Source organism: Dendronephthya gigantea, unplaced genomic scaffold, assembly GCF_004324835.1.
Source record: "Dendronephthya gigantea isolate DGI-Jeju-01 unplaced genomic scaffold, DenGig_1.0 000043F, whole genome shotgun sequence".
NCBI lineage: Eukaryota > Metazoa > Cnidaria > Anthozoa > Malacalcyonacea > Nephtheidae > Dendronephthya > Dendronephthya gigantea.
Genome location: NW_021163053.1, coordinates 1,147,800 through 1,174,355, shown reverse-complemented (window position 1 = coordinate 1,174,355; position 26,556 = coordinate 1,147,800). Strand labels below are relative to the sequence as shown.

Below are 26,556 nucleotides of genomic sequence, written 5' to 3'. Positions count from 1 at the left end.
GGACAGCTGTCAAAAACTATATGTATAGATAATGTCAGATTTGAGCGACACCATAAGTGATATAATATAGGAGCTATCGGGTTTTATAGACCTATTTAATTAGAAAAGAGAGTGCATGCATCAAACTATAAGCAATCGTATTATCACTGACAATTCTGCTGGGTGCCTGAGTAATATAGAACGTGCTATTTAAAATAGATATATTTCTCATTTAAAAACTAGACGTATATCTTTATATATATATAATACATCCTTCATCATTTGTATACTGCACACATTTCTACGTTGAGAACGAATTACGAAATTTTGCATGAATATCTTATAGTAAATAACTTACTGCATAAAGTTATTATAATTATATTATATGTTCATCGATAGATGAAACGTCATTTCAATCCCCGCAAAAGAATTAACGCGGTGGTAGAACTAAACTAAATTATTTTTTCCTAAAAACAGGACATTTTGAGCAATAATCAAGTATTGCAAGAAATTTGAAAACATATTTCACAAATGAAATTGTATGGTTTAACAATTACATTAATTGCTATACATAATCAAACAACGATACGTCGGTAGGTTTTCAAAACCAGTTTGATAAATTGTCCTAATTCAATAATTGCATGATTGACGTATACAGAGTCATTTTCATGATGTGCTGTTCCTTTTAAAAATGAAAATCATCAAAATACATCGACCCACTGATACGATGAATGCACCAAAACATTGAATGAACGACAAGGAATTGGAGCAAAATATAGAAATTCGAATATTTAAAAAGTGAAAAACTGAAATTTCTATCAAAAATCACTGAATATCGGTTCTTTTCGACTGAACTGAACTGGTAATACCTGATACATTCAAGTCATGAAAGGTCGCGATAAATACATTAAAGGAATGGAAAATATTTTCCGCGTTATTATACATAAAGTAGATTGTTTTTTCTTTAAGACAAAAGACTGCTCAATCAGCCTCAATGCAAAGAACGTATAATTATATAGTAAACATTAATAAATGCAAACAAAACTCTGAACGTATACGCAATATAGGTATCGCTAGGCTACATACGACTATTGTTTACCAAGCTCTTAGTATTAAACTATTCATGTATACTGGAAGAAGAATAAATAAGCTATAAAAATTTATCTAACATGCAGAGATTTGTAGAAAAATCTGTATTCACTGGAATTCACTGGAATTTAATTTGAACATGCAATAGTTAATTATTTAAGCAAGGGTCTATTGCAGGTCAAAATTTTTATATTGATGATCTAAAAAAAACAAATATGAGCGTTTAGCAACTGACATTTAGGGTATCCTGCTAGGATATTCACATCATCAGATATTCCGTTTCGTTTTCAAATATTTGTTAACCAACCAGTGAAACTGACCGAATGTTTCCAGCATTAACTTGTATTACAAATGATTACATAGGAAGACTGTAATGTCACAACACATTGGGCGTAAATAAAAGTCTGAAATAATGGAAGAATCGGGAAACAAGTTGTCTAAACAAAGACGACGCAGAAAAATTTTAATGCAAAGCGATGACGAAGATGATGGCACGCCGAGCAAAATTCAAAGTCTTATGCCGAGTGAATCGACATCCTTCAGCGAAGTAGAAAGAAGCGAGAGTTCATCTTACACTCAAAGAACAATTTCTAACTTCGCTTCAACGGCGCAAAGTAAAACTACCTCTATCAGCAAGACGTCATTCTCAAGCTTCAGCGAATTTGAAAAATCAAGCTTCACTAGTTCAAGTCACGCTGACAAGCATGAAACAAGCTATGAAAACTTCAGCCAAAGCAACGAAAGCAAAACTGAAAGCTACAGGGACCAAATCATGACCGAAAGCACATTCTCAAGTTACAGTAGAACCGAAAAATCATCGACGGTGCACAAAACTCAAAGTGGTGAACTCCCTGCAACTGGTGTCCTCGAATTAAGTGGTATTGGCGAGACTGGAGGCAGGTTGACTGAGAGGGATATTAAGAGTTTGCGTCCAAGACTAGGCCACATTGACCAAAGAGAGTGTGTTCGTCATGACAATGATAACAGATCCAGAGAAGACAGAGATATTTCCATTGTTGATACTGGAAAATCTCATACTTATCATGACATATCGATTAAAGAAGGGCACTCAAATAAATCTGATGAAGCTTCAAGTGAACACACCCGTTTTAAAACTGATTCAGAAAAGTATTCCTACTCAGACGACGAGAATACAAAAGTTGACTATGATAGAAGTGAGCATCATCAAGTAACAGAACGAAGAGGATTTGTTTCATCAGAAGAGCTACTCTCTATTCTTGGTGAGAACGTTCGTGGGAAAGATAATCTTTCGCAAAGCAATTTCAGGAAACACGAGACACACACTAACCTCGACGAATTATCAGGCAGAGACGTAGAATTAAGTCCTGAGACTGAAGAAGAGACAAAATTCAAACTTCGATCAGATGAGCCAGACGAGATGTCTGAAATGGACGAAGCCAACATCAGAAATCGAATTCTACTTATGCGAGCAGGCACTGGACACCAATATATTGAAACTTACCCTGATGACAATCAATCTCAAACCGTACATTCGGTACACAGTGACCAGGGAGATTTAAGACAACCCGGTATGCCGGCTAAAGCTCAAATGCAAGTCAAAGCAGAGCAACGTTCAGACGAGACTGATGCATTCGCAGATGGCGTTTCGGAGACACCCCGTCGTGACGTTTTTAGGGGGATTGAATCGATAGAAACGAGCGACATTCACAAGAATCGGGAGGAAGACACTGTTCAAGAAGACACAGCTGACGGCGTATACGCAGAAATCGACACAGAGCGAGAAAATGAAGACCAAAAATTCGTAACTTACACCAGTCAAGAAGAAACAGAAACTGCACGTGAAACGCAAGATAGGCGTAGTTCATTTGGTAACACAGAGGATCTTGTTTATGCATCGGATATACCAATTAAACAATCCGAATCTGGCAATGTTTCTGAAGAAATCATAACGATTCAAACAGGAATTGTTACATCTACGGAATTAAGTCAACCTATGGCCCAGACAAAAGAGTCTGACGTTCCCCAAAAAATGGTTGGATCAGACGAAGTAATCATTATTCATGCAGTACCTATTAGGTATGAAACGAGACTACATAATGCCATTTTAACTTGGCCAAATGAACAACGTCAACAAACAGAAGACAAAGAAGTAAAAGCATTTGAAACAACGCCGTATGAAGTTAAACATCACGACACAAAATTTGAAAGATCACCAAAATTCGGAAGCCTGTTGTCTTATGCCCCGCGACCTTATCAAAAACCAGCAAAGGAGACGTCGCTTGAAATTCGGTCACAGTCATACTACATACAGCCTAAAGAAAAGCCACTTAACGTTCAAGCTGAGAGAAAATCGCAGGATATTCCGCAACCTTACGAGACTCCACCACGTGAAGAACCAGACGAACAAAGTTGGTATGAATCTCATCAGAATGAGGATCAGCCAAATTACGATTTACGTCGCTACGAACAGCAACCTGATTTGCCACCAGGGAAAAAACTGGAGGATATGCCACAGTCTTTCGAGACACCGCCACATAAAGAACCAGAGGAACTACCATTGTATGAATCTCACCTTAAAGATCAATCAAAATCAGAGGTGTCTGAAAATTTGCAACGATCCTTCGAGAAACAACAACATGAAGAGCCAGAGGAACTGAGGTTGTACGAATCTCATCCCAACGAAGATCAACCTAACTTCAGCTTACATCTTTCTGAACGGCCACCTGATGTGCAGCTTGAGAAGACGCCCGGAGACATGAAACAAACTTTGGAAACTCAACTACATGTTGAACCAGATGAATTAATGCCGTATGAACATAATCTCGATGAAGAGCAACAAGGAGATGATTACGAACAGCCTGAAGACACACCTGCTGGGCAACCATACGAAAAGCTGGGAAATATTCAACATCCTTATGATACACCACCATATGATGAAGAAGAAGATGAACTGAGGTTGCATTACCCTGATCTTACAGTAAACACTCCACCGTACGGTGCAGAAACATATGACGAACCTTCCAATAAAGACAAACTGGACCCGGAAGAAATAGAGCCGCACGTCAGTTATCCTTATGAATTGCATTCTGAAAAGATGGGCTTTGATGAAACAGATGGCGATCAAGAGGAACCAACCACAACCACAACCTACGAAGTTCTAGCACACGACATACTGCCGATGTTCACCGAAGAAGCTGAAAAAAATTATCTACTTGAATCCCAGCCTCATGAATCAAGTCCATTAAATGAACAACAGATATCACCAGAAATTCCGAAATACGAAGATGACTCACGTGATCGACGTGAAGAAGCAGGTCCACATAAAAGTAATCATGATACTAACATTCAGCCACTTTTGACTGAAAATTTCCAATACTCTGACAAAATACCAGTGAGAGAAATCCCGGATGAAGAACGAACTGACGAGACGACGCCACAAAATACAGAACTATTTGAATTACCGACTAATAAAATTCAACCACTTGAAGACGCAACACAGCAACTGAAGGACACTGAATATGCAGAACAATCAACAAGACATGGAAGTGTCAGGATCGTGGATACCAGCAATGAAAACAAACCCCGATTTGATGAAACCGATCCAGTTTCGGTGCAACTTGGCCAAGCAACAGATGAGGTCGCATATTTTGAACTTGAGGATGCAGATTCGAATGATGAAATGACATTTGAACAGATTTTAGTCTTTGATGAAAAAAATGGGAACATGAATGATGGAGCACATTCCGAGACGGTGCTTGGTACAGAAAATGTTATTGATCCGCAACATACAACGTACAGGGTAACGCAGACAGAGGAGAACGAGCAAGGTCAGGAACAAGCGGAATTTGGGGAAGTCGACAAATGCACGGCAATGGAGGTGGAGCAAACGGAATCTTACAATGTAGAAAGCCATGAAATAAGAACATTTCAAACAATGTCATATGAATCCATACCAGACGATATGCAACAACAGGAATTACAACCATTCGAATCACAGCCAACTGAAGAACAGTCAGATGATGAAAATGATATGCTATCAGAGGACAATTATAGCGCTGGATCTTACAATCTGGAACGTCGTACAATAAGATACTATGAAACAATGCCGTTCAAATCACGAGACATCATCGTACAAGCTCCACAAATACAGTCATTTGAGCCCGAGAAGGTTGAAGTGCAAGATAATGAAGTGCCACCGACAAACATGTCACACGAAACGAAACTTTACCAAGTCGAAAGGAGTGAGATAAGATCTTACGAATCCCAGCCATACAATATACAGACGCAAGAACAACCCTTTTCCGAAAGCCGTCAAATTGAAGCGCAATCAATAAATGACCAGGATCCAGAAGACATTTTAAGTGATACTGAACCTTACGATATCAAAAGATACGAGATAAGATCGTATGAACAAACTTCAAATGAAACAGAACCATCCAGCGTGTACCCGGGTCAAATGAATGCTTTGGGAACTCAGACTAGTGAAAAGGATCAACTGCAAGACAACCACGACAATGACGATGACAGATTGTATGAAACTGAAGCATATGATGTGGAAAAACGTGAAATTAGATCGTTTGAAACAACGCCATATGAAGCACGAACATATGGAATGCAACAAAGTGAATTACAGCATTATGACGTTGATCCACAATCGCAAAAGTACATTGATGATAAATATGTCACTTCAACATCAGATAGCGACGAGCATGACACCAACGCTGAAATCCAATCAATCCCAGAATCACCTTCGCGAAAAAGAAAATATTCCAAAGGTGAAGATCCAAACGATTCTGATGAAGATTCATCGATTGCTCTACACGTGCCAATAAAAAGAAGAATTAGAATAACAACATCCAAACCGTCGCCTGCAATAGCTGAAACACGAGATACGAGGATGGAAAAAAGTGGGTCCAAAAGTGTTTCTCCTACACGTGAAGACAGACCAAAAGAAAGTCAAGTTGAAGAACACATATCTGCCAGCAAAAGAGATGTTCTACATAGCTCGCAAGATCAGCTCGACCAAGTCTTCGATGTAATGGAATATGAAAGCTGTGATAACAAAGAGCAATATCCACAAAAACCACAATCCCAATCCTGTGACGAGTTCACACATCATCATGATACAGACTTAGAAATGCCGGGATATCCAAGCGATACAAACGTCCACAAATACCGAGTTGATTTTCATATCCAATTATCAGCTTTCGAAACCAAGAAACCACTAAAATCTTGGAAATCCGAACCAATTCTGAACGTCGTCGATTCGACTCAAGATGATAATAGTCGAAAACCATGGCGTTCAAAGTCGATGAATTTTGAGAAGAAAATCCCTAAACAAAGCAGCGTCGTTATTGAACTACAAAAGCCTGAAAGACCTCCTCTTGTTCCAGCATATTCCACTGATAATCTTCCGTTTGAAACAGTTATTAGAAATGAAGTGAGTGTAAAACTAAAGAACAAGCGCAGGAGGAGTTTTCCTTCCGCAGAAGTACTTGATGATTACCACGATGATGAACCCGTTGAACCATCCTATCAAAACATAGAAACAGAGGAAATTGAGCGAAATGATGTACAGCTTACAGAATCTTTTGAGACAGTTGATACATTCTTTGCTGAAAATTTCGATGACAAAGTGAAAGAAGATCCTGCATACGACAAAGATAACGAACCTGAGTATGAAGAGCCCATGGAAAATGAACTCGTGAGACCATTACCTAACGGCATGCAAACAGAAGAAATTAAGCGAAATGATGTACAGCTCAGTGAATCTTTTGACACAGTTGATACATTTTTTTCTGAACATTTCGATGACAAAGTGGAAGAAGATCCTGCATACGATAAAGATGTCAAGCCTGAGTATGAAGAGCCCATGGAAAATTCGGACCAATCCCTTCTAAAAAGGAGAAATGTGAGTACCACACATTACTGCCTTAAATTAGGTAACCAGTGTCAAATCACCTAAATACAATTTTTCAGATAATCAATCTCATCTGTGCTCCATGTTAATGACAGATAATCCTATGAACATGACATTGTCCATGACTAACGGAGTGAATTAATCTAGTGACGATGCTATTCTGAGCAAGAAACCGGATAAGCTTAAAAATTAGTTTGACTAAGGCGGCTAGTTTTTCAGCTAATTTTCCAGCTTGCCCGGTTCGTTACTTAGAGTAGTAGCTACTATCATGATCTGCCAATCTGACAAGTTTATAGCGACAAATTACTGCTAATCACTACTGCCGGTATTGACTGTTCATTACTGACCGCAATAAGCAATATTTTAACGATTAAGAAAGTGGTCATCTTAGTATCGTCCACAAAAAAAATCAGATTGGCCATTTTAAAAAAAATTCAATTTCTCGACTTTATCTGGTGAAGTTTCACGTTTCCAGATATATTTTCTTTATTATTCTCGTTAAAAATTTAACTTCCTGCAATAAAAAAATTCTTGGAAGTGAAGGTCAAACTGTCTGACCGGACCAAAACAAAGTGAAACTAATATTCATTTTATATTTTAAAATGGCGAGACTAAACGACTCTTATATTCGTCTAAATGTCGGTGGGAAAGTAATGATTACGGAACGATCAACCTTGTGTCAAATTAAAGGTTCAAAGCTCGCTATGATGTTCGGTGAAGCAGCAGAACACCAACTTGATCACGACGAGAAAAATAACATCTTCCTAGATCTAAACCCAAAGTATTTCGGCATTATATTGAATTATTTACGTGCTAAAATAATACCACAGCGAACAAAGGTACCTTTCCCAAAACTTAAACCGGAAGAGGCCAGATTATTTTTTGATATGGTGAAGCAACTAGGCCTGGATAATGAGTTCTCGTTAAACATAACAAAATTCACGCTGCACGGTACTTGGATAAATATACAGGATAAAAATTCTGTAGCAACACACAGTGGACATAACCGAGGTGTTGGGTATGCCTTGAGTGATATACATCCGAACGGAATCATGCGCTGGGAACTCAAAATAGAAGCTATACAAAGTGAAATGTTTATCGGAGTATTAAAAGCAGATACTGAACCGTATGATAATCGGTCTTATGACATGAAAGGCTCATGTGGATGGTTACTCAAGGTCGGTGATGATGTCATTGGCAGTTCGTGGAGTGATGGAAGAAAAATTTATAACCTGATCAGTGATGTCCGTAATGAAGATGTAGTGGAACTTGTACTGAATAGCGTTGCTGCAAAGTTGTCGCTGTTTCTATCTCCTGTCAGGGAATTTCATATTTTCTTACCAAACTCGCAGGGATGGAGACTGCATGTAAACCTGTTTAAACAAAATGATATGATAAGAATACTACCGACTTAACTCTTGATTATACTCACTAATTGACAAGTCTCGAAACTAGAGCGTGCGATATTTAAATAACCAGCGAGTAAACAGCGTTAACTAACGAGTAATTACGAGTTAGGTTAATTAACCAATAATTATTGTCGAACATTTTCACTATTCTATTCTCAGTCTGAACCGCAGTACAAGAATATACTTCCGGTTATCTTCCAAGAATTTTAACGAATTCGGAGAATTCAGAAATAAGTACATATTGTTAGTATTATTTAAAATTCTGTAGTCTGTATAGATGAATATTGGTTTAATAAACCAAACCTATATCGGCTATATGCCATACAGACTTTTGAATTAAGTTTAAACCTTGTTATAAGTACTGAACTACACAGCTTAAATTCAAAGTGCGTTTCACGACACCGGAATAACAAGACTCTTGACTTGGCGTTGATTTAGGCTCGGTATAAAATAGCCACTGATAATGGCAGAAGAGGATTACATCATATATTTGAACGTCGGTGGTACAAAAATGGCCACTAAAAAGTCCACGTTATGTCACGTTGACGGGTCTTTCCTTGCGTCCATTTTCAGTGGACGTTGGGAGGATAATATTATGCGTGATGAGGATGGTCATGTTTTCTTGGATTATAATCCCAAACTGTTTGCTCTTGTGCTCGACTATCTTCGTGCAAAGAAGAATGAGACGCCAAACAAGCCTGCATTACCACCCCCAGTGTCTTTGGATGACAGCGTGAATTTCAGGAGTCTCGTTGATTACTTGGGCATCGAGTCAAATACCGGGAAAATGTACGCGAACGAAGGTACGGATGGCTGTGACGATGGTCGAAAACAGTTCTGTATGTCCAGCGAAGGTATTGCGCTTAAAGAAGATGGGACTGTTGCCGTGCATGAAACGAGCACAAACTGTCATGAATTTGTTATTGGGAAAGATGTGTTCATTGCTGCTGACGATGAAAACGAAGTTCGATGGCGATTCATTCTTCGGTCTGCGCAAGAAGATTGTAAACTATTTGTTGGTGTGTTAGACACGCAGTACAGGGATAGTGGCGTATCTGAGTCGCTAACACAACGTGCGAATTATACTTACACACCACCAGTATATGAATGGGAAGGATCGTATGGTTGGGTGCTAGGAGAGAATTTGAAGACTTGCTCAAATGGACATGTGTTAAATCCTTCCACCTATGGTGTTCTTGGTAAACAAGGTGACACAATAGAGCTGCATTTGAAAACAACGAAGTCCGACATTTTTTCAAGTACAAAACTTTCATTACATATCCACCCAACGGATGTAAAACGATTTATTTCACTGCCCGATTCTCAATCTTGGCAGTGTGTCATTGGTTCATATTATGCTGGTGACTGTATTCTGCTGAGTTCTTAGAACTAACCTGACAATTGTGATACAGTGAGCCATAATTCCTGGATATATCCAGAGAATGTAGATGTAATAATTGTAGCAGCTTTAACTATTATCAATTAATTATAAAGTTTAATTATTAAAAAATAATAAAAAGTTGCCTTTTTTGTTTCTTTCCTTCATAATATAATATAATGCATATAATCGTTGGACGCTATGTGGTTGATCAATCCGTCACATGAGTCGGTTGGGCAGATTGCGTGGCAATTATTCTCTAGCCTAAGAGTCAGCCCTCCCATAGTTAAAATCATAGGACCAAAATGTTTTCATTCCCAGCGTGAACAAACATAAAGTGGTGCATTCGCTGCTAAATCTGAGCACTGACTTTAACAGGATTGTCAAACTGTCGTGGTTGAAATTAAGTTGAAACTACTACAACAATGGTAGTAGTACAATAGCCTGTTGTCCTTATTACTCAAAGAAGAGGTGTGGTACCATAGTTCGAGGGTAATAGCTTCTATCTAAGGCATTCGCTGAATGGCCAAAAAACGAAGCATGAACAAAAACAAAACTCCGTCTCACTCTCTATAGTGGTAAATATCCAAAACTAGCAATTGATTGCTCAGAATAACTTCGATTGATAACAATATAAAATCCCCAGTGTCATGTAAATTACATGCCTTCGTCCTGATATTTCCATGATAAAATTTCCTATCTTTATATTTGTACAGGATGATCTACCCGCGTTGGATGAAAAGAAGCCTAGAAAATCTCGCCTAAACGTCATACCCTTAACAATCAAACCAAAATTATTTAGGGAAGAACCAACTTATGCAGCCGTGAAACAACAACACTCATCAGATGTTACCTTCAGTCGTTTAGAGTCTGGACCGAGCTATGAATTGCATCATGCTGTAACTTCTGAAAAACCACGAACTGATATTATTATTGAAGAAGCTTTACCAGATCAGACAACTACATGGTCTCCAGAACAACAGCCAAGGCAATTTTCAAAAACAACCGATCATCCTACAAGCACGAATAAGGTAAATATATTCTTTAATAATATTATAGACTACAAATCAGGCGACTTCAAGACTTGAGGCATTACCTTTTTCGTTATAACTTTAGCAATAATGAATAACAATAATGAATATTATAATTTATGGCCAATAATGAATACATTTCTTAATTGAAATAGAGGTTTGAGCTCTACATTGATAAAATAACATGACTGCGTATTGATTAGCCGCATAAAAATTTGATTTTTTCAACTGTAGGAAGAAATCAGTGAAATTGATGATGACTTCAAAGATGAAGCCAAACTAGGCACACAGAGCCAAGAGTATCCAACACCAATTGAACCAGTCCCTGATACATCTGAAAAATTGAAACCCGAAAGATCAAAAAAACGGCGGCACAAAATTCTTGATACAACAGACTTCGACGAATCTACAAATAACGATGAGCTGTTTGCTGCACCTGAAATTGACGCTTTGGAGGACGAACCTAGTCATTCGAATGAAAAGTCAAAACCGTTCAATGTAGCAAGCTATTTGGATGACGACGACACTGACGAGGTATCCAAAGATCAATATTATGGACAACCTGATAGAATTGCTTACCCTAATGAAGGGTTTCGCAAAACTGATCAACCACAAACGTTTTCTCAAAATACCGATGACTTGAACGAACCTCTCGGAGAAAAAGATGAAGATGTTCCTTTAGATGACACTGATGATTTCTTGGCAAAGCAGGAATTGCATTCTCCAATAGATATAAATCAGTATCTAGGAGACACGGAGAAGGTAGAAAAAAGAGCAGACAACGAAGAAATAGAACATTTAGCACCAAATGAAACATATGAAGCAAATGAAGATATAAAAAGGTTGATCGAAAAAGTATCAGATGATGAAGAGGAGCCAGTGAGGCCAATAGTCCCACGACAAACAATCCAGGTTATATTGATTGATGAGACAAAGAAAAAGAAGAAAAAGAAGTCGAAGAAAGAAAAACATCCAGATGTCGAGGTCACTAAAGAACATATGGCAAAGGATGATGAAACACACCAACTCACTATTGTGGAAACGACGCAGCCTGTTGAGGAAAAGAAAGAGCGAGCGACTACAAAAGAAATAGCGGTGCAGACGATGCCTGTCCCGGATGATATTGATAGTGAGGATGATTCTGACCAAGAGATTCTTCAGTACCAGCCTTACCTAAGAGGAGGTTACCTAATACAAACGATACCAGAAGAACAAGAAGATGAAAGTCCAATGTCTACCCCAGTTTACAGCGATCTCACTTCACCCGACGATCAGAGTGATTTCCTATTCAGGGCTATTCGCGATCATGAACAAACTCCTGGTCATCCTTATCAGATGAAAGAAAAACAGACTTACTTTGATGCTTCCGTTTTGCCTGAAAAATACCTTTCAGATCCTGTTATTACCCAAAAGCAAGCAGAGCCGGTAGAATTATCTCCACAGGTTTACGAGGAAACAAGCGACGACATAAGAACAAGAGAGCCGGAACTATGGAAGAGTGAATTCCCGCCAGCGGAATACAGCGAACCTTCTGACGAACACGTCTACTACCCTGACGATGAAGACGTGGGTTTTGAGTTCGACATGTCAAGCGAAGAGACGGAAAGTTTTCCTACAAATGAGACAGAACACCTTTTAAGAACAACGTACAAACCAAGATTCCAGATACAAGATTTTGTGGAGGAAGACAGAAGACGAAACCAACCTGCAATCCAGGCGCCACCAAGTAAGAAGCACAAAATATCATCACCACAGTCGCCATCAGATGATACTCTTTTAGAGGTCGATTTATATCAGAAAGAAGAAACCATCAAAGTTCAAAAGCACTATCCAAATCGTAAAGAAGACGATGTGAGCGAAGGAAAAGATGTTCAACCAGCTTATCATAAGGAATTCCAGACAAGAGCAGATAAGGCAAAAACAAACGATAATGTCGAAGGTCAAGAATCAAGACCGAGGAATGAAATTGTGGATCATAATCGCGAGCCATTGGGAAGGAGTTTTTCGAACCAACCGTTAGAAAGCGTTGAATATCCTGCAGAAAACATCTCTGAATCAATTCGCCTGAAACATGAGCCAGTAGTTGAATTAGTGGAATTGAACTCAAAGGAACAAGAGAGAGTGGACGAGATCGTGACACCAACACATCCTGTGGTCCCAGTTAACCAAATGGTTAAATATCAAATGCCAGGATATCAAATAAAAAGTATTGTTTTAGAAGAAGAAATTAATGGTGATGGAGGATCAGAAACAGATGATTCATTATTCAAAGAGAAAGCGGGGCCTATAACGGCAACATACGACCGAAAAAATGTATTGGATGAAAACGAGACACAACTGGTGCAACCTATACCACAAAAGGAAAATATTCCTTTTCAATCCTCTGACAAAGCGATTATCCCTCCAAGTAGAATAATAGCTCCGGAACACTTTGTAGGGCAAAGGCAGGAACCATTTGAGGAAACTCCTGAACCAAGTTATCAACCGCGATATGAAATACGAGATTTTGTATTAAATGAACAACTAAATAAACCCGAGGAACCATTAGAGGAAACTCCAGAATCAAGTTATCAACCGAGGTATGAAATACGAGATGTCGTATTAAATAAACAACTGGATAAACCCGAGGAACTATTAGAGGAAACTCCTGAACAAAGTTATCAACCGCGGTTTGAAATACGAGATTTTGTATTAAATGAAGAATTGGATAAACCCGAAGAGCCATTAGAGGAAACTCCTGAACCAAGTTATCAACCGCGGTTTGAAATACGAGATTTTGTATTAAATGAAGAATTGGATAAACCTGAAAAGCCATTAGAGGAAACTCTTGAATCAAGTTATCAACCGCGGTTTGAAATACGAGATTTTGTATTAAATGAAAAATTGGATAAACCCGAAGAACCATTAGAGGAAACTCCTGAACCAAGTTATCAACCGAGGTATGAAATACGAGATGTCGTATTAAATGAACAACTGGATAAACCCGAAGAGCCATTAGAGGAAACTCCTCAACCAAGTTATCAAACGAGGTATGAATTACGAGATGTCGTATTATATGAACAACTGGATAAACCCGAAGAACCATTAGAGGAAACTCCTCAACCAAGTTATCAACCGAGGTATGAAATACGAGATTTGGTATTAAACGAAGAATTGGATAAATCCGAAGAACCATTGGAGGAAACTCCTGAACCAAGTTATCAACCGAGGTATGAAATACGAGATGTCATATTAAATGAACAACTGGATAAACCCGAAGAACTATTAGAGGAAACTCCTGAACCAAGTTATCAACCGCGGTTTGAAATACGTGATTTCGTATTAAATGAAGAATTGGATAAACCCGAAGAACCATTGGAGGAAACTCCTCAACCAAGTTATCAACCGAGGTATGAAATACGAGATTTGGTATTAAATAAACAACTGGATAAATCCGAGGAACTATTAGAGGAAACTCCTGAACAAAGTTATCAACCGAGGTATGAAATACAAGATTTCGTATTAAATGAAGAATTGGATAAACCCGAAGAACCATTGGAGGAAACTCCTCAACCAAGTTATCAACCGAGGTATGAAATACGAGATTTGGTATTAAACGAAGAATTGGATAAACCCGAAGAACCATTAGAGGAAACTCCTGAACCAAGTTATCAACCGCGATATGAAATACGAGATGTCCTATTAAATGAACAACTGGATAAACCCGAAGAACTATTAGAGGAAACTCCTGAACCAAGTTATCAACCGAGGTATGAAATACGAGATGTTGTATTAAATGAACAACTGGATAAACCCAAAGAACTATTAGAGGAAACTCCTGAACCAAGTTATCAACCGCGATATGAAATACGAGGTGTCCTATTAAATGAACAACTGGATAAACCCGAAGAACCATTAGAGGAAACTCCTGAACCAAGTTATCAACCGAGGTATGAAATACGAGATGTCGTATTAAATGAAAAATTGGATAAACCCGAGGAACTATTAGAGGAAACTCCTGAACAAAGTTATCAACCGAGGTATGAAATACGAGATGTTGTATTAAATGAACAACTGGATAAACCTGAAGAACCATTAGAGGAAACTCCTCAACCAAGTTATCAACCGAGGTTTGAAATACGAGATGTCGTATTAAATGAAAAATTGGATAAACCCGAGGTACCTGATATTGTTTCATCAGATTTTGAAGAAGAGCCGAGCGCGAAGCGTTCTTTTCGAAGACCAAAGTTTGTGGAAGAACCTCGAAACCAAGATTTTCCAAGTTACTCCAACGTCGTTCCCGAGACTGGAGATGTTCAAAGCTCTCATCGACTACGGAACGAGCCTAAATATGAAATAAGCAATTTTGTACTAATCGAAGATCCCGAAACAGAGTACAAAATGGATGACGATCTTAAACGAACACAAGCTTTGAAAGAAAAGGCAATAAATTCGGAATACGAATCTGAGGGTAACGAGATGCCAGGATATCCACTTGAATATTCTTCTTTGCCAAAAGAAAATGAAATTACTCGGCCATACGATCAGTCAAAATACGTGCTAAGAGACGAATTAGAGAACGAACCTACAGAAAAAATTGGACCTACAGTTGACCAATCGCTAAAGATAAGCATTGTACGCCAGCCAGACGAAACAGATTTTAATAAAGAAGTATATCCATCAAAATATGAAATAAAAGATTTTGTGCTCCCAGAACAACCTTCAACATCCGAACCAATGACTAGACTAGACTCGATTGAACCGGAAAATAAGCCTAAATTTAATTTCGTTGGAGAACCAAAAACGAAAGCAGCAAAAGACTTTCCATCTGGACACCTCGCATCAGATTACAAGGTAAATTTACTTCAAACGAATCAAGAAGATGAAAAATCAACACAATCTGTGTACAGATCAAAGTATAAAATTAATGATTTTGTGCTAATTGAAGAACCCGAAGTTAAACCACCAGAACAACAAGCAGTTGGCTCAGACAAGAAAGCAGATTTACCAACAACATCACCAAGCAAGGAAAAAACAATTCTTATTGGCAATGAGCAGCCAGAGAATGGAAGTTTTACAAACGATTTTCTAACAGGAGGAACAACAAACGTTACTTCCGGTTCAGTCGCTGAAGAAGAGCGAGATCGCACATATACGACTCCACAATCAAGAATGGTCATGAAATTTACTCTAGAAGAAGAACCTGACGTTGAGGCAACGCCCGGTGTTGATATGCGTGCGGAGGAGGAGCCAGAGATAACTCGGTCACAACATCATCAAAACTTTGAAATGCCAGATCTTGTTATTGAAGAAGAACCAAATCGATTAGACAGAGACTTGACACAACCAGAGTATGAACTAAATAGCATTGTTGTCGAAGAACAGCCACAAAATAAAACAACACCAGAATATCCTGTATCAGCAGAAAACGTCGTTTCAGATGAGTCTGGACCAATATACAGCATTTTACAACCCGGAAAAAAATGGAATTTTGTTATAGACGAGGAACCAAAAGGACCACTCGTTGATAAAACAATTGAAGTTGCACCCGTCGAAAACCAAACTGAGATAAACAAGTTTGTACTTGAAGAACATCCGAATAACGCAGATTCACCGATGCTTTATGAAAGGAACGAAAATGATGAACAAGCAATTGCGCCTTTTACTCAAGAAAAAAGAGAAACAACTCCAATAGCTTTTCAGCCAAGATATGAAATTTCTTCGGATGAAAATCAATCCATGCAAGACAAAACCGTGAAAGCGAGTACAGAAACCATGACCGAGGACGAGCCTGACTTTTACAGACCATTTGAGCCCAGGCATGAAGTAAAAGCTTTAACATTGGACGAGGAGCCACTGATAAAACGAGATGGGAAGATAAAGAAATTCGATACAGCTACTGATATGATGGAACCAAACAGTAAAACTAAATATTTTGTTATCGATGAGCAGCCAGAAAAAGAAAGCGTCCCAAAATATCCTCCTGCTATCAGTGAACAGATAGAAGCAAGTACAGAAATTAGGGATGTGGATGAGCAGGATCTTTATAGACCATTTGAACCAGCATATAAAGTGAAAGCTTTAGTACTAAACGAAAAAGTACTCCTTGAGAGAGAAGAACCAAAACAAGATGAGATGATAATTGATGAAGCCCCTGCTGTTTCCAAAGAGCCAGACTTTCCCGCATCCATTAACATTCCTACACATGAAATTCCAGACGTATACAACCAACAAACACATGTAGATGAAACAAAAGCTCATCTTGTCCCTAATAAGCAAGGAATAATGCCAAAAGACAAAATAAGAGTTTTTCTTATCGAAGAGCAGCCAGAGAATGAACGAATTCCAAAAGAACCTCAAACCGACGAAAAACATACAATAACCACGTCTCCAGTTCCAGCTGCTGGAGAAGAACAAGAACCTTCTGATAAAGTTTCTCAACCACAGCAAAGACTCAAATTTGTATTAGAAGAACCTCAGAAAACACAACAAACCCCAATTGATGAAAGCGTCGAAGTAACCGCAGTAAAATTAGTTCAAGAAGAACCCGAGAATTTCGTGCTGGAAAAACAATCCGAAGTTAAGACTCCGGAAGTAATTGTAAATCAGTCACATTATAAGCCTCAGTATGAAGTTAATGATTTCACTTTGGAGGAAAATTCTTTAAGTTCAAATCAACCCACGCAAGATGAAAGGGTGAAAGCGAGTACAGAAACTATGATCGAGGACGAACCTGACATTTACAGTGACTTTTACAAGCCATTTGAATCCAACCATGATGTAAAAGCGTTAGTATTAGACGAGGAACCTCCACTAAAACGAGACGAAATTATACGACCGGAGATAGGCAAGATTTATGAAACTCCTGTTAATTCGGAAGAATCAGATATTATCAGGTCTATCAATATTATCAAATATGAATTTCCAGACTTCGAAACAAACCAACCGAGTCCAACATCTAGTTCATTGAACGAAGACGATACGTTCACAACTAGTCAAGTTGCTTTGACTGAAACAATAACATTAGACAACGATATAGAACACCCAGATGAAAAACAACCTACACAAGAACCAGCAGTGATAGTGTACCCTCTAAACAGACCAGAGGGAATAAAGATTCAACTCATAGATGATATACCAGAGTCTGATAAACCCAACTATGAGGAAACAGTAGCTTATGAAGAGATTGTTGTCGATGAACCTGCAGAATCAGTACCATCAGATATTGTACAGCAACGATTTGTAAAGCAGTTCGATATTCCCACGTCCATTGTAGACGACAAACCACAAGGGATTGACGAAGACGTTTCCTCTACTGTTATCAAAGACGTGGAAGCCCCTAAAATTCACCTTGAGGAAGAGAGACCTATACAAATAGCCTCAGACGATGATGTAAAAAGAGAAGAAGGTGAAAACATGAATATTTCACCAGAAACAAGATCATTGAACGACGACAATACGATCACACCCAGTTATATCTTGCAAGTGGACCCATCCAAAGTTACTAGCACTGAAACAATAACAGTAGAGAACGATATAGAACATGTACACGGTAAACAACCTATGAAAGAACCACCAGTGATAGTGCACGAGGGAATAAAGATTCAACTCATAGATGATATACCAGAGTCTGATAAACCGAACTATGAGGGAACAGTAGCTTATGAAGAGATTGTTGTCGATGAACCTGCAGAATCAGTACCATCAGATATTGTACAGCAACGATTTGTAAAGCAGTTCGATATTCCCACGTCCATGATAGACGACAAACCACGAGAGAATGACGAAGACGTTTCCTCTACTGTTATCAAAGACGTGGAAGCCCCTGAAATTCACCTTGAGGAAGAGGAACCTCCACAAATAGCCTCAGACGATGATGTAAGAAAAGAAGAAGGTGAATACATCAATATTTCAGCAGAAACAAGATCATTGAACGACGACAATACGATCACACCCAGTTATATCTTGCAAGTGGACCCATCCAAAGTTACTAGAACTGAAACAATAACAGTAGAGAACGATATACAACGTGTAGACGGTAAACAACCTATGCAAGAACCACCAGTGATAGTGCACGAGGGAATAAAGATTCAACTCATAGATGATATACCAGAGTCTAATAAACCGAACTATGAGGGAACAGTAGCTGTTGAAGAAATTGTTGTCGATGAACCTGCAGAAATCAAAGAACGAACAATACGTACAAGATCAGAAGAAAACGAATCTGAAATAACAAGTGCAACATTTACTGATTTTGTGGAATCAATACCATCAGATATTGTACAGCAACGATTTGTAAAGCAGTTCGATATTCCCACGTCCATGGTAGACGACAAACCGCGAAAGATTGACGAAGAAATTTCTTTTACTGTTTTCAAAGACGTTGAAGCCCCAAAAATTCACCTTGAAGATGAACAACTTATACAAATAGTCTCAGACGATCATGTAAGAAAAGAAGAAGGTGAATATATCAATATCTCAGCAAGAACTGGATCATTTAACGACGAAGATACGATCACACCCAGTCATGTCTTGCAAGTGGACCCCTCCAAAGTTATTAGAACTGAAACAATAACAGTAGTGAACGATATAGAACATGTAGATGAAAAACAACCTATACAAGAACCAGCATTGATAGTGCACCCTTTAAACAGACCAGAGGGAATAAAGATTCAACTCATAGATGATATACCAGAGTCTGATAAACCGAATTATGAAGGAACAGTAGCTGTAGAAGAAATTGTTGTCGATGAACCTGCAGAAATCAAAGAACAAACAATACGTACAAGATCAGAACAGAACGAATCTGAAATAACAAGTGCAACATTTACTGATTTTGCGGAATCAGTACCATCAGATATTGTACAGCAACGATTTGTAAAGCAGTTCGATATTCCCACGTCCATGATAGACGACAAACCACGAAAGATTGACGAAGACGTGTCCTTTACTGTTATTAAAGACGTGGAAGCCCCTAAAATTCACCTTGAGGACGAGAGACCTACACAAATTGTGTCGGAGATTTCCAACAAGCGAAATAGTCTGATAGAATTTGAAAAAGACGATGAAGTAAGAAAAGATGAAGGTGAATACATCAATATTTCAGCAGAAACAAGATCATTTAACGACGACGATAGGATCACACCCAGTTATATCTTGGAAGTGGACCTATCCAAAGTTACTAGAACTGAAACAATAACAGTAGAGAACGATATAGAATATGCAGATGAAAAACAACCTATAGAAGAACCAACAGTGACAGTGTACCCTGCAAACAGACCAGAGGGTATAAAAATTCAAATCATAGATGATATACCAGAGTCTGATAAACCGAACTATGAGGGAACAGTAGCTGTTGAAGAGATTCTTGTCGATGAACCTGCAGAAATCAAAGAACAAACAATACGTACAAGATCAGAAGAGGATGAATCAGAAATAACCAGTGCGAAATTTACTGATTTTGCGGAATCAACGCCATCAGAGATTGCACAGCAACGATTTGTAAAGCAGTTCGATATTCCCACGTCTATGGTAGACGACAAACCACAACAGATTGCCGAAGAAGTTTCCTTTACTGTTATCAAAGACGTGGAAGCCCCTAAAATTCACCTTGAAGATGAGAACTCTATACAAATAGCCTCAGACGATGATGTAAGAAAAGAAGAAGGTGAATATATCAATATTTCAGCAGAAACAAGATCATTTAACGACGACGATACGATCACACCCAGTTATATCTTGCAAGTGGACCCATCCAAAGTTACTAGAACTGAAACAATAACAGTAAAGAACGACATAGAACATGTAGATGAGAAACAACCTATAGAAGCACCATCAGTAATAGTTCAACCACCAAAAACACCACAAGGAATAACTATTCTACATATACCATCGTCTGCTCAACCAAAATATGACAAAATGACATTAAATGAAGAAATTCAAGTTGACGAACCTGTGGAATTCAAAGAACAAACAATACATATAAGACTTGAAGAGAAAGAACCAGAAATAGCAAGTACAACAAATATTGATATTGCAGAATCAATACCATCAGAGATTGAACAATCAGAGATTGAACAGCAACGATTTGTAAAGCAGTTCGATATTCCTACGTCCATGGTAGACGATAAATTGGAACAGATAAGCGAAACATCTTCCCTTAGTATCGCAGAAGACACGGTGGTCGCCAAAGTTGAAGAAATCAAAGTTGACGAACCTGCGGAATTCAAAGAACAGATCATACAAATAAGACTTGAACAGAAAGAATCAGAAATAACAAGTACAACAAATACTGATATTGTGGAGTCAATACCATCAGAGATTGTACAGCAACGATTTGTAAAGCAGTTTGATATTCCCACGTCCAGGGTAGACGACAAACCGCGAACAATGGACGAAGAAGTTTCCTTTACTGTTATCACAGACGTGGAAGCCCCTAAAATTCACCTTGAAGAAGAACAACCTATAGAAACAGCCTTAGACGATGATGTAAGAAAAGAAGACGGTGAATACATCAATATTTCAGCAGAAACAAGATCATTTAACGACGACGATACGATCACACCCAGTTATGTCTTGCAAGTGGACCCATCCAAAGTTATTAGAACTGAAACAATAACAGTAGAGAGAGATATAGAACATGCAGATGAAAAACAACCTGTACAAGAAGAACCAGAAGTGATAGTTCAACCACCAAAAACACCACCACAAGGAATAACTATTCTACATATACCATCGTCTGCTCAACCAAAATATGACAAAATGATATTACATGAAGAAATTCAAGTTGACGAACCTGTGGAATTCAAAGAACAAACAATACATATAAGACTTGAAGAGAAAGAACCAGAAATAACAAGTACAACAAATATTGATATTGCAGAATCAATACCATCAGAGATTGAACAATCAGAGATTGAACAATCAGAGATTGAACAGCAACGATTTGTAAAGCAGTTCGATATTCCCACGTCCATGGTAGACGATAAATTGGAACAGATCAGCGAAATATCTTCCCTTAGTATCGCAGAAGACACGGTAGTCACCAAAGTTGAAGAAATCAAAGTTGACGAACATGCGGAATTCAAAGAACAGATCATACAAATAAGACTTGAACAGAGAGAATCAGAAATAACAAGTACAACAAATACTGATATTGTGGAGTCAATACCATCAGAGATTGTACAGCAACGATTTGTAAAGCAGTTTGATATTCCCATGTCCAGGGTAGACGACAAACCACAAGAGATTGACGAAGACGTTTCCTTTACTGTTATCAAAGACGTGCAAGCCCCTAAAATTCACCTTGGGGAAGAGAGACCTATACGAATAGTCTCAGACGATGATGTAAGAAAAGAAGAAGGTGAATACATCAATATTTTAGCAGAAACAAGATCATTTAACGACGACGATACGATCACACCCAGTTATGTTTTGCAAGTGGACCCATCCAAAGTTACTAGAACTGAAACAATAACAGTAGAGAGAGATATAGAACATGCAGATAAAAAACAATCTACACAAGAAGAACCAGAAGTGATAGTTCAACCACCAAAAACACCACAAGGAATAACTATTCTACATATACCATCGTCTGCTCAACCAAAATATGACAAAATTGCATCAAATGAAGAAATTCAAGGTGACGAACCTGCGCAATTCAAAGAACAAATCATACATATAAGACTTGAAGAGAAAGAATCAGAAATAACAAGTACAACAAATACTGATATTGCAGAATCAATACCATCAGAGATTGAACAATCAGAGATTAAACAGCAACGATTTGTAAAGCAGTTCGATATTCCCACGTCAATGTTAGACGATAAACTGGAACAGATAAGCGAAACATCTTCCCTTAGTATCGCAGAAGACACGATAGTCGCCAAAGTTGAAGAAATACAAGTTGACGAACCTGCGGAATTCAAAGAACAGATCATACAAATAAGACTTGAACAGAGAGAATCAGAAATAACAAGTACAACAAATACTGATATTGTGGAGTCAATACCATCAGAGATTGTACAGCAACGATTTGTAAAGCAGTTTGATATTCCCACGTCCATGGTAGACGACAAACCACAAGAGATTGACGAAGACGTTTCCTTTACTGTTATCAAAGACGTGGAAGCCCCTAAAATTCACTTTGAGGAAGAGAAACCTATACAAATAGCCTCAGACGATGATGTAAGAAAAGAAGAAGGTGAATACATCAATATTTCAGCAGAAACAAGATCATTGAACGACGACGATACGATCACACCCAGTTATATCATGCAAGTGGACCCATTCAAAGTTATTAGAACTGAAACAATAACAGTAGAGAGAGATATAGAACATGCAGATGAAAAACAACCTGTACAAGAAGAACCACGAGTGATAGTTCAACCACCAAAAACACCACAAGGAATAACTATTCTACATATACCATCGTCTGCTCAACCAAAATATGATAAAATTACATCAAATGAAGAAATTCAAGTTGACGAACCTGTGGAATTCAAAGAAGAAACAATACATATAAGACTTGAAGAGAAAGAATCAGAAATAACAAGTACAACAAATACTGATTTTGTGGAATCAATACCATCAGAGATTGAACCATCAGAGATTGTACAGCAACGATCTGTAAAGCAGTTCGATATTCCCACGTCCATGGTAGACGACAAACCAGAAGAGATCGAAGAAGTTTCCTTTACTGTTATCACAGACGTGGAAGCCCCTAAAATTCACCTTGAAGAAGAACAACCTATAGAAATAGCCTTAGACGATGATGTAAGAAAAGAAGAAGGTGAATACATGAATATTTCAGCAGAAACAAGATCATTGAACGACGACAATACGATCACACCCAGTTATGTCTTGCAAGTGGACCCATCCAAAGTTATTAGAACTGAAACAATAACAGTAGAGAGAGATATAGAACATGCAGATGAAAAACAACCTGTACAAGAAGAACCACGAGTAATAGTTCAACCAGCAAAAACACCACAAGGAATAACCATTCTACATATACCATCGTCTGCTCAACCAAAATATGACAAAATTACATCAAATGAAGAAATTCAAGTTGACGAACCTGCGGAATTCGAAGAACAAACAATACATATAAGACTTGAAGAGAAAGAATCAGAAATAACAAGTACAACAAATACTGATTTTGTGGAGTCAATACCATCAGAGATTGAACCATCAGAGATTGTACAGCAACGATCTGTAAAGCAGTTCGATATTCCCACGCCCATGGTAGACGACAAACCGCGAAAGGTTGACGAAGAAGTTTCCTTTACTGTTATGAAAGACGTGGAAACCCCTGAAATTCATCTTGAAGATGAGAAACCTTTACAAATAGCCTCAGACGATGATGTAAGAAAAGAAGAAGGTGAATACATCAATATTTCAGCAGAAACAAGATCATTTAACGACGACGATACGATCACACCCAGTTACCTCTTGCAAGTGGACCCATCCAAAGTTACTAGAACTGAAACAATAACAGTAGAGAGAGATATAGAACATGCAGATAAAAAACAATCTACACAAGAACCAGAAGTGATAGTTCAACCACTAAAAACACCACCACAAGGAATAAACATTCTACATATACCATGGTCTCCTCAACCAAAATATGACAAAGTGGCATTAAATGAAGAAATTCAAGTTGACGAACCTGTGGAATTCAAAGAACAAACATTACATATAAGACTTGAACAGAACGAATCAGAAATAACAAGTACAACAAATACTGAAATTGCGGAATCAATACCATCATTTGTAGTAACAGGGTTCGATGTTCCTACGTCCATGGAAGACGACAAACCGACTGCGACGGTAACTTCAGAGATCAATCAAGCAAGTGAAACTCTCTCCATTTCGTCTGGAACATCCAGCATTGGTGATGAAGATATGGCTATCAATTTTGTACCCAGTTATCGAAAGCAAACGGATCTTCTGTCCTCGGTGACTCTCGGCGAAGCACTGATAACCGATGACGTGGAAATGAAAACTTCCACTGTGTATAACAAAGAACCTATATATGCTCGGGTTAACAAACAGAGACTAAATTTACATGATGGAGTCGCTAAAAACTCTGTTCAAACGGGATATTCTGTAATCGTCAATCATCAGCCAGGAGCTACCGAAGTTGCTACAGGAGGTAAAGATTCCTTACATGACGACGGAACTAGAGAGCCTCGAGAGGAAACATCGGAAATAGTTGACCAAAGATTGGTGAACGAAAGAAGTACAACAGAAGAAATTACAACTCTAAACAGTGAAATAACAGAAAACACTCAAGGGGTTGTCTGGATGCCCGTTCGCCATAGCAACAGGTTATTTGGCTCAGGCAGCAGTGAAAGAATTATAACACTTCCCATAGTAAGTAGGGCGCCTTCCGAAGACCTCTCCCTAGAGGAAGACATCGATCTTGATTTGGACGAAGATGTTGAAATGTTTAAAATAGCCCACAAAGAACCAAAGTCAGTTGAATACAACATTCCCATCGAAGGACATGAACAAGTCGAAGAAATTTCAAGCGGTAGTGGTGAACTCAAGTCTGATACAGAACTAAAACAAGAATCTCAAGAGGTTGTCTGGATAACCGTTCGCCATAGCAACAAGTTATTTGGCCCAGGAAGTAGTGAAAGAATCGTAACACTTCCCATAGTGAATAACGCGCATTCTGATGACCACTCACCAACAGACGACATCGATCTTGACTTGGAAGAGAACGCTGAAATGTTTGTTAAAGCCCAAAATGGGGAGGAATCGGCAGAGAGTAACGTTTCGTGTACAGTAAGACTTAAACGCTGGGAAAGCGATATACGAGGGGTGAATCATCCAAAACATTCTCGTGGAAAAGAAACTTCGGAACTATCGAGCTCTACGGCAAGTGTTGACGGTAGTTATGGAGACACTTCTAGAACACTAAGTTCAAATTCTGAATTTACCATGAACCTACTTCATACCACTGATCAACGGTACACATTAAAAATGAGGGGTTGCGAAAGGGATATACTGGATGAAAATTTGTCAAAACCATCCCAAGGAAAAGCAGCTTCGGGTCTGTCGAGCTCAGAAGAAAGTGTTGATGGCAGTTATGTAAATATCCATAGAACACCAAGTCCAAATTCTGAATTCTCCATGAACCTGCTCCATACTTCTGATCCGCGATATACTTTAAAAATGAAGGGCTGCGGAAAGGATATACCCGATGAGAGTTGGTTAGAAAATGGTGATTTATGCATACCTTGTACCGGATCTTCCGAGAATTTGCTTCATGCCTTCGAACCATGGATTTCTATTACACGAAAGTGCAAATCAGAGGGTATGCAGCTAATGACGCAACAATATACCTTGAGTTCTGCCAATATGTTGGATTCCTCAGTGGCCACACTTCCTTGGATAGAAACACAAAAGCGAGGTTCCATTAGACAACGTCTAAGCCTTAGAAAACGTGAAAGCACATCAAGAAATGTTTATCACGCAGTTGATAAGAATGATCGTCTTCTTCTTCTGACGATCCCACGCACAATGTTGATGGAAATCGAAAGTGACGAGGAATCAATTGACACAGAAGTAGAAATTCCTTGGATGGAACTTGAGCCTTTACCAGGTGAGTTCAGTTTAAATATTCGTTTAAAATATTTAAAGTCTGCATGTGAGGAGCTTGATATAGTTGTCCAACGAAATTGAATCTCTTCCCTGCCTGTTTTTCATACTCAACTTAGTCGAGTTTTTTTCATTTGATGGACTATATATGATATTTATTGCTTACTTTCTGGAGTTTCT

The 26,556-nt window shown here is 38.4% G+C and overlaps 1 protein-coding gene across 7 annotated transcripts in view; it reads left to right on the top strand.

Annotated features, from left to right (window-relative positions):
• Positions 1 to 26,556, top strand: part of LOC114527110 (titin-like) — a 28,689-nt gene that overhangs the window by 589 nt on the left and 1,544 nt on the right. Inside the window, exons 2-5 of one of the 7 annotated variants that reach the window (XM_028548719.1) lie at positions 1,432 to 6,961; positions 10,474 to 10,788; positions 11,023 to 19,653; positions 23,404 to 26,380. In XM_028548719.1, coding sequence (XP_028404520.1) covers positions 1,481 to 6,961; positions 10,474 to 10,788; positions 11,023 to 19,653; positions 23,404 to 26,380 — 17,404 coding nt within the window. In that variant the 5' untranslated portion in view covers positions 1,432 to 1,480. Of the gene's footprint in view, positions 1 to 1,431; positions 6,962 to 10,473; positions 10,789 to 11,022; positions 26,381 to 26,556 lie in introns of all 7 variants that reach the window. The other 6 variants (XM_028548720.1, XM_028548717.1, XM_028548718.1 and 3 more) reach the window with 6 other exon arrangements.